General features: G+C 30.6%; 1 protein-coding gene across 1 annotated transcript; it reads left to right on the top strand.

Annotated features, from left to right (window-relative positions):
- Positions 1-3,894: 3,894 nt before the first annotated feature.
- On the top strand, positions 3,895-6,378 carry LOC143254136 (uncharacterized). Its single transcript, XM_076508928.1, has 3 exons — positions 3,895-3,940; positions 4,627-5,049; positions 6,279-6,378. Exons 1-2 carry the CDS (start codon positions 3,923-3,925, stop codon positions 5,038-5,040), a joined length of 432 nt encoding a protein of 143 aa, XP_076365043.1. The 5' UTR covers positions 3,895-3,922; the 3' UTR covers positions 5,041-5,049; positions 6,279-6,378.
- Positions 6,379-15,560: the final 9,182 nt, after the last annotated feature.

The following is a 15,560-nucleotide window of genomic DNA, read 5'->3' as shown; positions in this document are numbered from 1 at the left end:
AAAATAACTTAAAATTGTTGTCTGGTAATGGAAATCGTTAAAATCATGTTTAACAAAATCGAACAAATCGAAGAGAATTTGAACTAGTTTATAATTCTATTTGAGTATTTCAATATTTCTATTTCTGGGAAACAAACGAAATGCACTAATAAAAAAGTGAAAAACAAAAATATGCCATAATTTTTACATTGTTTACCACATAACCCCAATGTCTTGATTGTTCAGATTATATTTGAACATGAAACATTTGTACATACTATTTCGTGAATTACTTTTGAAAAGGTGAATATGAGTTCAAAAGGGATGAATCTTTCGTGTCAAAGGTAAAAAATTCTGGTGACACTGAAGCAAAATAATACAGTACTTTTTGAATATTAGATATTAATTATTTTAAGTGTTTGGATATATATGTCTGTTTTATTCTTGTTACCTGTTCTAAACATTATACTGATGGATGTTTTTATCACTGGAAGATTATTCTGGGGTTAAAGAGATTATTCTAATTAATTTTGTTATTCTAGAAGTTAAATATTGATTTTCTTTTGCATGCTTAAACAGAAGAGAAGTGAATAAAACTGACAGATAAAAGATTAAATTGACACGTCCAAGTGAACACATTCTGGTTTATTGAGAAGTGTCAATTTATTCTTTATTATCCTTTGTCTAATTCCCACCCCAGTGGTACACCGGTATGTCTGCAGACTCACCTCACTAAAAACCAGTTTTAAATACCTGTAGTTGGCGGAACACAGATAGCCCATTATGTATCTTCCTGCTTAATTCCAAACAAGAAATTATTATCAAGCAAAACACTGAAGGATTCATTTTGTCCACGTGACTAACATGCTGGTTTGACCTCAAACAGGCACTTGTAGTAATGGATATTAAAATGCATGAGTTTGAAATCTGAGAAAAAAAAAAGATGCTTAATGTATACTGGAGTGAAATAACAGCAATGACATGATTAAATTGCGTTTGTTTATTTTTCGAAACTTACTAAAAAATCATGTTTGTTTTCTTAAATAGATTTTTCAGAGTGAAAAAGTTGCTCAATGAACGAGTTGATTATCTGAAGACTTGAAAACCTATTTAAAACTTTTTGTATCAATTAGTGCCACCCTTGCGCATTGGAGACTTTTTTTTTCTCTTTTTGGGATGTCATAGCTACGTCAAAGACTACTTGTTCTAACTACACAACTCAAGAAAACAAGTTGAGACGAAACTGAGATAATTAATTAAGCAATTGTAGTGCTTATCTAAGTGATTAAACAAAAACTGTTAGCAACACTGGAGGAATGGAAATATTTTCTCATTGCTTCTGAACAATTGGCCCAAAGATATACAATTTAGTTTTCCAATTTTTTAAAGAAATATTATGGAGCAAATTATGTTTATTTCTTCATGAAGATGTAATAAGCTGATGCTGCTTTTGTTTGCCGTTATATGTAAACTTTTTACATAATATCTACCTGTGTTCCACCTACTGTGGGTTTCGAAGTCTGAATTTTAATGTTATAAGTTATCAGAATTGAGCATAAAAACGCTGGGGTATTAATAATCATAACATTAATATAAACAATGAATGTAAAAAGCTTCATTTTACCCCAAGTAAAACGAACCGACGTAAGATATTACTTTTACGCTTGTTTTGGTATTTATTATCTTTAATTTTTTATAATTATTATAAACAAACAATATTATAAAAATGTACCAGTTATAGACAAACAATAAAAATCGAATCCACCAGTCATAAGCAAACAACAGCAAACAAATCTACTTGTTATAAACAAACAATATAATGCAAATTTACTTGTTATAAACAATGTAATACAAGTCTATTTAACAGAAACAAACAATACAACAGAAATCATAAACAAACAATACAACAGAAATCATAAACAAACAATATGAAACAAAACAACTTATTGATCTTTATTTCAAAGGTATTAATACAATGTATAGATGACTTTTGAACACAAGCACAAACAATGGGCTGTCTGCGTTCTGAATTTATTTCAGTTTACTGGACACCTAACAACTGATTACTGTCTTTTACTATCTTGGATACGAAGTTACTATCTCTATCCGTCAGTAAGTACTGGGTTACACCGTGTCTGGCTGTTATGTTATTAACAAATGCTTCAGGAATCGTTTCCGGTTTTTGATCAGGCAAGCAAGTTATTATTAAGTCATCATTATTTTGTTCAGTAACCACATTATCTAAATCACAAATTATTTGGCCACACACTCACGTAACATCATTAGATCAATTTTAAAATTTAATTAGCCAATCCTCAAAGTGAATTTATGGGATATGAAGTAGGATTGGTGACAGTCGAAGCTTTCTTTGATAATACATTTTTCTATAAGATACCATGACATCTGCTCATCTGTTTTATTTTTAGAAATGAAAGCAGTGGCGGTAAGACTAAATAAATTCACTGTTGGTGCTTCACCATCATCTACAGTCAGAAATCATTATTAGATATGATTTTATCATGATCTTAAATCAAAATCTCATTGGTCTGCAGGCACATACACAAAAAAGGCACTACATTCCTCAATCTTTGATAAGAAATATTCATCAAATGAAATCATGATTTCAGAATATTTTAAAAAATCAAAACTTAAGTTTATAGATTTCTCACTTTTAGCAATTCCAGTCCCAATAGAAAATATTACTATTGACATATTTTCGTCGTTTCCTTTTCAATAATGAACTGAAACAGTATTGTACAACGAGCTCTTTGGCTTAACTTTACATTAACACTTCCATATTTCCTGCATCGCTACAGATTACCTGCAATATAGAAAACAGTGTACCATGTTATTGTACAATTTAATGAGATTCATCAAAACTGTTAAAAGTCAAACAGTATTATTATATTCACTAGCTTCTGATTTGGTGAACCAATAAGGTCCAGAATTTTATAAGAAATCTAGCGATACATCCGATACAACATAACTTATATTACAGATATTATAATCAATAAAGATAGTGTATCTATAGTTAAAAGAAGAATAAAACATTCTATACGATTCACGTATCATTTACTCGAAAACAAGATAGTAAAGTAAAGTAAACATTTGCATGGATTTCAGATCTGTTTACAAATTTTAATTGAAACAGTAATGAAGAAAGATAAACTTATTTAATGAGAACATGAGCTGTTAATCATACATGCTATACCACCTAAAAAAATGTTATTAAATAAGTATGTGACAATAAAAATTAACGTTCGGAAAGTTTATTTATATTCAGTTGTGTTTGCGTGTTTTTATTATTGTAAAGCCACATCGGTCTCTCTGCTGAATATTCCGTATATTCAGTTGTCTCTACTGTGAAACATAGAACAATAAAACTTTAAGATGTAATTATTGAATGCGCCGTATAACGTATAACTTTGAATAAAATTGAATAAAAGATAACGTGTCTGTACCTAACCTAAACTCGTTTGGAGTGTGACAAACATATAAATAATAATAATGTGTAAAATAAAAATAAACAAATTAAAGTTTTTACGCAAAATAATTCAGATTGTAATAAAATTGTATTTTACTCTTGGATGAAGTTATATAAACCCCATCAGGCTTATTCAACACGATATCGTACTTTGAAAATACATCAGTATCAGAAAGAAAACTAAAAACATTTCCATAAAGTTTGTAGCGTTGATTTGTGATTTAAATTCGTTTGTCAATACATCTGAAGAAAAACCAACTATAAAGTATGACCTTTGTATAATATTAAAAAAAGTAAGTAGTAATCTGAGTTTTCATCGTTTCGTAACTCAGAGCTCTGTCCTTCACAATGATTGCGTGATAACAATACATTATATAAGTTCCTAAATATGAAGAACATTATTAACATAACTAACTAACTTACAGCTGATATCAATGTCTTTTAGCTTGTTGCAGTCTAATGAAGATGAGGCAAGTGGTAAGTGTTTTAACGCTTATTCAAAAAGATACTTATCGGTTAAACTCGAGCACAGCTCACCGGAAACAAATAGTTTTATTTGTAGCATGGTATCATTCCAGTATGAGAAGTGGCAAAATAATATGAGATAAATAGACCAAAATTAATTTCTGTTCATTAGTGACCTGATCTCATTACATTTTTAGTGAAATATAAATTGATAACGTAATTCTTAGAAAGGTATTCAATTTCAGTATAACAGAAATCCCAGTAAAACAATACTGTAAGAAACGCTCTCATCATATAAAACAATAAAATTGTGTTGAAATTCCCACCAAGTTACATAACTTACAAGAGCGGAAAATGTCATAACACCAGTAAAATAATCATTATGTTGACACGATTCACTAAATTAATCAGTCATTTCTATTACAGTTATGAATACAAATTAGGCTAAACGATTTAGACTTAACATGAATAATGCCATTTATTTTTTTCTTAATCTGTTCCATGTATGAATATTTCGCAATAAAAGTTGAAAATTTATGGGGAAGTTATAGGATAAGCTAATTTACATCGTACTAGTTTATGTGTGTTTATGTAACTGTTTGTCTCTGTAAAATAACTTTGGATCTATAGAATTTTCTTAAGATAAAAGCAAGTAACTTGATTGTTTAATGGTCATAGTTTCATTTATTTTTTTACAGAATTTCATTTTAGTTTTGGTGATTACGGTCTACACTCTAGGATGTTACGCTAAAAATGGAAGTAACAAAATAACCCGAAACATCCACAATGGTTATAGTGGTTACGGAGATATAGGGGGAAATAGGAGAGCTCTTGACAGACGTTGGAATAAAAGTGCTTTTGAGAAGAAACCAGGTTTCAGAAAAGGTGATGGAAATGGAAAATACAAGAAGAATATGTTTGGAAGAGACACAAGCTTAGATTTGGGTTTTGACAGTGACTCTAACTTAAGAGGTGGGTTGGGAAGAGGAACACGAAGAGCAAAACAAGCAAATAGGTATCATAGAATAGGAAGAGAAAGTGCAGTAAGATTGGATAGTGAGCTAAGAATGAATGAGAGTCTACATTTGGACGCATCAAATCATTCTTGCTGAGAATAATTGGTAAGAGCTCACTTAATTTTGATGTTCAAGTTAGTATAAATAAGTTAGTACATCAACATTTAAATACGAAAACGTTTCAAAGTTTCATTTTTCTAATAATAAAGTTAATCAATTTAACCACCAGGTCACACCTCTCGGCTCGTGTGTCTGAGGATCACTAGTTCAAATCCCTTTCGTATAAAACATACTTGCACTATCATTGGTGAAAGTGTAGCCGAAGAGTTTCAAAACTCGTGACTAATATTTTATATATTAATGAGAATATTAACACACAAGATAAAAGAATGCACACTCTGTTCTTTTCATAACAATCATACCATATCGTTACTGCTTTGTTAACTTTTTGAAAGAAGCTGCATTGTAAACTTTACTGATTTTAAAATTGTTGAATATTTAAATAATTTTAAGTAATGTGTAATGTCTCAGAGCTTAAAATTTTACCAATTAAAACGTAACGGTATGAAATGAAAAACATAAGGTCATCAGCTCACGTTGTTTATTTAATGAAAAATTACATAGTGGGCTATCTGAACTTTATATATCACATAGAACCTACATCAGATATTAGCGATTTAAGTCACTAAAGTCATCGTTAAGTCGTTGGGAAAAGAGAGAGAACAGTTGTGTTTGTGCAGCATAAGTAATCTTCGATTTTCTTAAAGGGTAAGAATGGAACGTTTTAACTTCTACTTTACAATTAGCTGCAAGGGAGGAGGAGGAGATTCATAAATAGAATAGCGTCTGTGATATATTATTTGTTACCCAAGATCCCACTGATGTATATATGTATATATATTATCTGTTATAAAAACATTTAATGGGAATTGAACTGATATAAATAGAAAAATTATATATATATATGTATAGATAAAAGTACAGTGCATATTGAAACCAATTACAACAGTAATCAAGATAATTTACATTTGTCTTCAAAGATCAACTTTCTCAGGAAAACAAAGAGAAAGTTTGCAGCTCTTTGTTATCCTGAATATCACGTACATAGGTAGAAACGTTGTTGTCTACTTCGTTTTAATAAAAGTTTTAATACCCATACTAAACGTCTTGAGATAATATTTGCTTCAAGTGGGTTTCTCGTCATCACGAATAAACTTCCCCAATCCTTGAAACATTATTGAAGTTAATTAAATAATTTACATTTAAAAACATGGACAATTTTGTCGTTTTAATTTAACTTATATTAAACTTTATATGTGTTTTTATTTTTATAGCTTCTTAGAAACTGGATTATCGCCGAAAAAAATGATGTTGGGAAATCTTTTTTTTTGTTCAACCAACAACCCGTAGGTTATATAGTGAAAGAAAAATATATTGAAATTATTGTAAACTGAATTTTGATATAACTAGATTTTGCATTTAAATTTAGTTTGATTTTCTCGTAATAAAAATAGAGAACAATAATCTGAATAAAGTAAGAAATAAAGTGTAATTTAAAGTTAAAAGAAAACTTTTGTAAATCTATTTGTCTGTGTTTCTCCTTTATCAGGAACACGTTTCGTTACAGAATCATATGCTTAATTAGGCTAGTTTGTTATTAGTATATTTGGACAAAATTATTTGAATAATGAAATTAATCAATGGGTTTATTAAAGAAAAACGTCACGTGTAATTTTATAATATTTAGAGTCATTTATTGATTCCACAGAGTAGTTAGTTTCAACTTGTAAACTGAATAAAGTTTGACTCATGTAATCATAGTGTTTAGTTTATGATGAACAGTGTTTACCAGCGAAATGTAATAGTTTTGACATCCGTTATAGGAACTAACAGAAATGTGGGAGAAAATGATATTCACTTTGAAGTACCAGAGAGAAACGCTTCTTTAATATTTTTGTACCAATAGATGGTAGCATCAGATATTGATCTTTGTTTTTATATTCTAAAATAATTTATTCTTAATATACATGAAAAAACGTTTATAAACATTCTTCATCAAATCTTACATCTTTATTGACTTTTCACTGAAAACCAAATTTCACCTTTGTCGCTACAATTAATAAATCTCAGGATCAAACATTTGACCGTGTAGTAAAACTAATATGTCTTCAAGTCGACTTGTAGACGAAAGGCGGAAGACTTACGCCTGGCATGGTCAAGCATGTTAACGCGTGCGACTCGTAATCTAAAAATCGCGAGTTCGCATCCCCTTTGCGCCAAACATGCTTGCTCTTTCAGCCATGGGGGCGTTATAATGTGACGGCCAATCCCACTATTCGTTGGTAAAAGAGTAGCATAAGAGTTGGCGGTGGGTGGTGATGATCAGCTGCCTTCCCTCTAGTCTTACACTGCTAAATTAGGGACGGTTAGCACAGATAACCCTCGAGTAGCTTTGTGCGAAATTCCAAAACAAACAAACAAAACGGAAGACTTTCGAAACGTCGTCCTCTACACTTGTTTCACCACAAAAGGCAGTTGCCGTCCATTCTACAAACTTTCGTCATATTTTATTGTTTTCCTCCCATCCATATTTTTGTCTAAGTAATCTAATGCAAGTACAAAACATCAGAGACATACACAGGTGATGACAAAATATACACAACAAATTTTGTTTCGTGAAATACTAAGAAAATAATAATATTATTTTTTGTATTGTCATAATGTAATTCTTTGTGAAAAATATGTGGATTAAATACTTATTTAGAACAAACTTTTTGAAACAAAATAAATAAGTTTTATAATGACCATCTTTATAATAGAGAGAAGTTAAAACAAAACACGTTGAAGTTATGTGATAACTATTCACACAACTAAACTAGTTATTGTTTTAGATTACAGCTAGCCAATTATAAGTTGGTAAACAGCGATATGTGAATGTATGGAATTCACCTATTGAGTAAACTTGTATTATGTCCCAACCAAGGAAACAAAATCACTTCATTATATGTATGTTGTTTAATGTAATCGTTCAAGTCCCTAAAACAAAGTTTTTCGTGATTTTTCGCATGTACGGAAAAATAAAATTAGGCGCACCTGAATCCTGAGACAAGACTATAAAAAGATGCATGTTTGTAAGACGAAACGATTGTAATAATTTGGCTCATTCAAATAAAATTCGTAACTATTTACCCTATTAACTTGGTTGTGTAGCAATCATACGAAAAGCGAGCGGTTCTTTATATTTACTGACGAAAGACACAAATATTAAAACTTGCCACAACAGAAAAGGTGTTGCATGAAGTCGATAGCTCTCACTATACCTTCTCCCCGCTGGTACAGCGGTAAGTCTATGAAATACCAACACTAAAATCGGGTGTTCGATACTCCTCGGTGGACTCATCAGATAGCCCGATGTGGCTTTGCTATAAGAAAATACAAACACACACTCACTATCCGTTATAAAACTGGAGACATAACTCAACAGTTGCAGCAAACGAAACATAAATATGTGAGTCAACATATGTTCATTCACAAAAATGTTTTGTTCCTGTTGACATGAACCGTAACTGGATAGTTCAGTTCAGTTGTTTTTTTGAAGTTATGTACAAATGCACACAAAAGTCTACTTGGGATATGTCTTCCACGGGTATCGAAACGTTCAGCATCCTGGAACATTATATAAAATGTAATTTGAGATTAGGGGTTGGGATGGGTGGTTCATCTGAGAAGAGGTCTAATATGCTATACTTTGTATTTCTTTAGATAGGAAGTCGTTTTTTGTATGATAATAAAATATACGTCACAAAAATTTCAAACTCAACTTTCACAACGAAGTGTAAGAATTCTAAGTGTGATTTATGTTTTGACGTCAAGTATGACACATTTAGTTTTTCGGACATTGCAATAATTTTATTAGAATATGCAAATACTATTACTAAATCAACAGTCAAGTCTAATAACTTATGGCAGGGATGTTTTGAAATGAACAATATGACAGTATCGTATGCGTGTTAGGCGTACCTAAGCCTGTTAAATTTCACTGAGCCTTCACTTGACACGAAATTAAAAGTAAAGGTTGTAAAAAGTGCTAACATATTGTTTAGAACGAAATCGAAACTCAAGACAAGTTTTTTAGTTAGATATCAGTTATCACACTGAGACTTTTACTCAGCTCTTCGACCCTTAAATGCAAACGAGATGATGAAAACTTCGTGTCTCAAGTAACATCAATAAAGAAAGTTTTAAAAGTATTTAAAATTTTTCTCATGGCTTCAAATAGAAATTGATCCTAATAAACTGGGAAGGGCCTTTAAATGATGTTTCAGAGTCATTTATCCACGATTCTTTTGAATATGACATGCATCTTGAAGAGTATATGCTTTGGAACGAATGAAAAAGTACTTCTTTTGTAACTTACGTTACAATTGACGTCACAACACGAGAAAAACAACATCCAATCATCTCATAGTTAAGTGTTTTATATTAACAAGTGTTCCGTTTTTTTCTTGGTTTCTAGGAAAACTTAAACCTTAGCATCAAGTGAATTGCTACATAATGATATAAACAACAAAGCTTAAAATTACTTAAAATCGTCGTCTGGTAATCGAAATCGTTAAAATCACGTTTATCAAGATCAAAGAAAACACAAGAGAATTTCAATTAGTTTAAAATTCCGGTTGAGTATTTTAATATTTTTATTTCTGGGAAACAAACTGAATGCACTAAAAAAAGTGAAAAACAAAAAAACAAAAACATACTTTAATTTATACTTTGTTTACCACATGACCCTAATATCTTGAGTGTTCATATTATATTTTAACATGAAATATTTGTATATACTATTTCGTGAGTCACTTTTGAAAAAAGTCAATATGAGATCATTAGGGATGAATCTTTCGGGTCAAAGGTTAAGATTTCTGGTCACACTGAGGCAAAATAACATAATGGTTTAAAGTGATATGAATGATAAATATAGATTATTTTAAGTGTTTGTATATAATTATCTGTTTTATTCTTGTTACCTGTTCTAAACATTATACTGATGGATGTTTTATCACTGGGAGATTATTCTGGGGTCAAAGAGATTATTCTAATTGATTTTATTATTGTAGAAGTTAAATATTGATTTCTTTTTGGTACTTAAATAGAAGAGAAGTGTATAAAACTGACAGATAAAAGAATAAATTGACACGTCTAAGTGAACACTTTCTGGTTTATTTAGAAGTGTCAATTTATTCTTTATTATCCTTTGTCTCATTACCCCTACTCTCCAGTAGAACACCGATATGTCTGCAGACTCACCTCACTAAAAATCGGATTTCAACAGCTGTAGCTGGCGGTGTACAGATAACCCATTGTATATCTTCCTGCTTAATTCACAACAACAAATTATTGTTAAAGAAAACACTAAAAGATTTATTTTTTCCACGTAACTAATGTGGTTGGTTTAACCTAAAAAAGGCGTTTGTAATGGATATTAAAATGTATGTGTTGGAAAGCTGAGAAGAAAAAAAGACGGGTAATATATAGTGGAGTGAAATAACAGTGATGGCATGTTTAAATTTTTGTGTTTATTTTTCGAAACTTTGTGAAAATCATGGTTTTTTTAAATAATTTTTTCAGTGCGAAAAAGTTGCTTAATGACCGAGTTGATTATATAAAGGCTTGAAAATATATTTAAAACAATTTGTGCGTTCAAATTAGTTCGACCCTTTGCATTGGAGACTCCTTGTTTTTTGTTTTTTTCTTCTGTAGAATGTGATATTTACGTCAACGAGTACTTGTTCTCACTACACAACGCAAGAAAACAAGTTGGGACGAAACTAATATAATTAATTAAGCAACTAATGTACTTATCTAAATGATTAAAGAAATACTGTTAGTAACATTAGAAAAATGGAAATATTTTCTCATTGCTTTTGAACAATAGGTACAAAGATATGCAATTTAGTTTTCCAATATTTTTTAAAACTTCACCAAAGCTATTGATTATAGTCAAAAGCAAACCACAAAATAAAGTATGTTTAAAACAGTGCCTGTCAACACTGTCAGCCGCAGAGCAGCACGAATGCTATTTTCCAAAGAGTAAAGATTCACTGTTGTATCTATACTGGAAGCATATAGCTGCGAAGAGTAACAAAATATTTTTATGTGTATTGTTCTAATAATTGTAAAATTAAAAAAAACCGTACTGTTCTGATAGGAAAGTATATTTACCTTCGTTGTTCCTAGCTTTTGGTATTTGAACATAAATCACAGAAAACTACTCATGCGATCATATATATAAATATTATATACCTTTTTGTTGTTTGTCGTTGTTCTGTCATTAAGCACAAAGACACACAAAGGGCTATTTGTGTTCTGCCCATCTTGGGTATCAGAACCACGTTTTTTGCTATATAATACTAAGTACTTCTCCACGTTAAAAAAATAGTATTTTGAAAAAAATATCACGTAGCGCCAGGCCAAATAGAATTTTCTTTTTGATATACTAAAAGCTCCAAGGATCGCGAGTTCAAATCCCATCACTTCAAACATACTCGCATTTTCAGCCATGGGGACGTTATAAAGTGAATGTAAATCCCACTATTCGCTGGTAAAAAAGTAGTTCAATAGTTTTCGGTGGGTGGTGATGACTAACTGCTTTTCGCTAGTTTCACATTGCTAAATTAGGGATGGCTAGCGCGTATACTCTTCGTGTAGCTTTGCGCGAAATTCAAAACACTCAGACAAACAACCATCCTTTTTTACCTCCTGATGTTATCATTTACAAAAGCGTTTTGTTTACTTCTTACAGTATTTACTGAGTTTATCACCAACTGAATTGCCACTGATCTACCTTGAATTAAACTCTCTTACAATCGTGTTACTCCTTTGACAAGGAAAGTGTGTCAATGTGAAATGTTATTGAATGTATATATTGTGTGTGTATAATATTTTTAATTTGTAAAGTTTACTGAAAATATGTTTTACAAATTCTTAAAACCTATCTTTAGATTCTATTTTGAAAATTGATTGGGAAGAAAGATCTGTTGATATTTAAATAATAAAATTATTCAGCCCTGATGTTATTCAGTTTGGCAAACTTGGATTTAATAAATGATATTGAAATTATAAACAAAAGCAACGATAGTAAACAATGATTGTGGCCCTCTAGCAGTTCTTCGAGAAATTAAATAAACAGCCTTTTAGCTGATTTACAAAAAAGTTCAAAAAGCACTTAAAAATTATTCCATAATCAGGTGTAATTCTTTATTATCAGTAATTAATTACTTGAATTAGTATATAAATATACAAAGGAACTTAAGCATAAATATAGAGTTTGTTTGAAATTAAGCACAAAGCGACACAATGGGCTATTTGTGTTCTGAAAAACCACTGGTGTAGAAACCTGGTTTTTAGCGTTCTTAGTCCGCCGATATACCACTGTCCGATAGAAAAAGAACGATCTTAGATGTAATCTAGTTAACATGTTAAAGGTAATCTGGAAGTTTGCGTATTTGTGAAGTGGCGGTGATATAGCGCTATCATAACTTAAGGGAATATTTGTGAAAAATAAAACAGCCAAGATCAAAGTTATTGTTCAGATTTTGCGTTGTTGTCTGTTCGTTTTTTTTTTAAATTTCGAGCAAAGCTACACGAGGAGTATTTGCACTAGCCGTCCCAAATGTATTTTCCCTTATTGCAGTCTAATGAAGATGAGGACAGTGGTAAGTGTTCTATAGTTTATTCTATAAGTTAATTATCGGTTTAACTGTAAAACCAGCGAGAAACAGTTGTATTTGTTGCATGGTATCATTCGAATATGAGAAGTGGCGCTTCTCTAGGCAGAATAACATGAGATAATTAGACCAATATTAATTTGTAACGTTAAGAGACCTGGTGTTATTTTGGGACATTGTTAGTGAAATATAAAGTTTTAACATAATTCCTAGAAAGGTGAAACAACTCCCAGTAAAGCAGCGCTGTGAACAATGTTCGCATCACATAAACAACAAACAGGAGGAATTATGTTGAATTTCTCACCAAGATCCTCGAGAGGTATCTGTCACAACATCAGTAAAATAACGTTTATGTAGACTAGATTCACTAAATTAATTAATAATTTGTTATTTCCATTACAATTTTAATGGAAGTTAGGCTAAACGATTTACTTTACTAAACTTTGTACTTTTAACTCAACTTATATGAAACTTTACATATGTTTTTATTTTTACAGTTTATTGGGATCCGGATTATTGGCGATAGAAATGAGGTTCTGAAATCTTACCTTCATTCAATTAACCCGTAGTTTATATTGTGCAAGAAAAATATATACTTGAAATTACTGCAAATTAAATTTTAAATAAAAAACTTTGCTTTAATTATTGTTTGATTTTTTCGTAATAGAAAGCAGAGACAATAAAGTGAATAAAGTAAAAAACAAAGTGTAATTTTAGTTAAAACAAAACTGTCGTTAATCCGTTCTAGAAGAAATAGTTTTCGTTGTATTTATATCGAGTGTTGATAATTCAAAAAAGAAATGTTCTAGAAAAAATATTAGTACATGGTCAAATATTTGACCCTGAGATTGATCTTGTATCAGTACTCACATTCTTATTATCGATATATGATCAATAAGCCAGCTATTTACATTTGAGGAAGTTTTAAAGTTGTAAGTAAACAATCTTTGTAACTTTATCTCATACTGTAGTTGTGTCAAACTGTCAGTTTCTTCTTTGTTCCACTCATTAATGGAGGATCCATTGTTTCCATAACCCTTTACTAACCTTGCAAAGAGTCGAGTAATTACAGAAGAAACGCTAAAGAAGCAGCGGAAACTTTCTCAACATGTTAATTCTCAACATCTCAACACCAAGATCCTCGAGAGGTATCTGTCACAACATCAGTACAATAACGTTTATGTTGACTAAATTCACTAAATTAATTAATTATTTGTTATTTCCATTATCATTTTAATGGAAGTTAGGCTAAACGATTTAGACTAAGATGAATAATGTCATTTATTTTATACTTAATCTGTTCTATGTAAGAACATTTTAAAATAAAATCTTAAAGCTTTATGGAGAAAATGTTAAAATTTTAATGGAAGTTAGGCTAAACGATTTAGACTAAGATGAGTAATGTCATTTATTTTATACTTAATCTGTTCTATGTAAGAACATTTTAAAATAAAATCTTAAAGCTTTATTAAGAAAATGTTATATGATAGGCTAATTTTCATCGTACTAGTTTGTGTGTGTTTGTATATTATATGTCTCTGTAAAAGAACTTTCGATCTACATAGTTTCTTCATGGACCAAAACAGTAGCTTGTTTGTGCTTTAATGGTCATAGTTTCATAAAAAAAAATGAATTTTGATATTTATTTTTTTACAGGTTTTCATTCTACGTTTGGTTATTACGGTCTACACTGCAGAAAGTTAGGCGAAAAACAAAATTAACGAAATACCCCGAAACAACCACTTAATAGTATCGCTACAAATATGATCACTGAATCAGTAAACTTCTTCCTTCTAAGCTTCTTCCTTCTGCTGTTGCTCTCACATGGTGTACATGCTGTTGAAATTCGTTGATACTTTACCCAGCTCTCGAACAGGGCAAGTTTCAGATTTCATCTCATATGTTTGACAGTCCTTTCAGATTTGAATCTACATTTATATTTTGAATGAACTGTAACTCTTTTATAATCAAAAGTCCTTGCCCGTCGGGTACTCTTATATTTAACGGATTTCCTGCATATTTAGTTTTACTTTTAAAACTATAGGATAATGTAATTTATGGGATATGAGTGGAACAAGTTCTAACCAATCTGAGATATCCACTATTCTTTAATTTAATTACTTCAGTTCGATAATGAAACCGATTTATATTTTATTTAGGGCTTAGTATCGACAAGGCAAGCTCTTATTTTACATTTAATATAATCAAGTTCACGGTGTCTTAATATTGTAAAAAAAAATGTTTAGTGATAATTATTCTATTTTTACATAGCTCAGGGTCACATACTCTAAATGGACCTTCTACATATTTCAGCATATATTCCTCTGTCATTTCCACAGTTAGAGTTAACGAATGGTTTAAGGTAAAGTGTAAGGGTAAGGACATAATCCTATATAATTTGAAACTTCTATCTGTTGCTATAAAAGTGTCTCTATAAACACTCACAGTGTATCCTTTACTGCGGCTGTCTTTACTTCAGTTTGTAAATAATGCACATAAATCTCTTTTCTATTTGTAGGCTTCACAGATTCTAAGTATTTTCAAATTCATATGATATTTTTTTTAATATATTTGGAAGTATAAAGTTTTAACTCAACTTTCTGTTTACACCTTCATACAATACTTGTACTCACTTAGATAACTCAGTCCCACTACTTCCAACTGTAAATGATAATTGTTTTCAGTTATTCTGAATACTATAGTTGAAAACTAACATTTCAGATCCTGCTTTTTGAAGCTCAGACGGACTTATTTTGGTATGTATCAAAGTGGTAGTAATGTTTACTGGAGCTTGGGACACTTTTTTTTAATTTCGTGGTCATGTAATTCAAGTGCCTGATTTAATTAGTTCATTTTAGTCGCCCTTTAAATTAGCTATTTCTATAGATACTTGTC

Source organism: Tachypleus tridentatus, chromosome 6 (assembly GCF_004210375.1).
Source record: "Tachypleus tridentatus isolate NWPU-2018 chromosome 6, ASM421037v1, whole genome shotgun sequence".
Lineage (NCBI taxonomy): Eukaryota > Metazoa > Arthropoda > Merostomata > Xiphosura > Limulidae > Tachypleus > Tachypleus tridentatus.
This window is presented reverse-complemented; position numbering and strand designations above follow the sequence as displayed.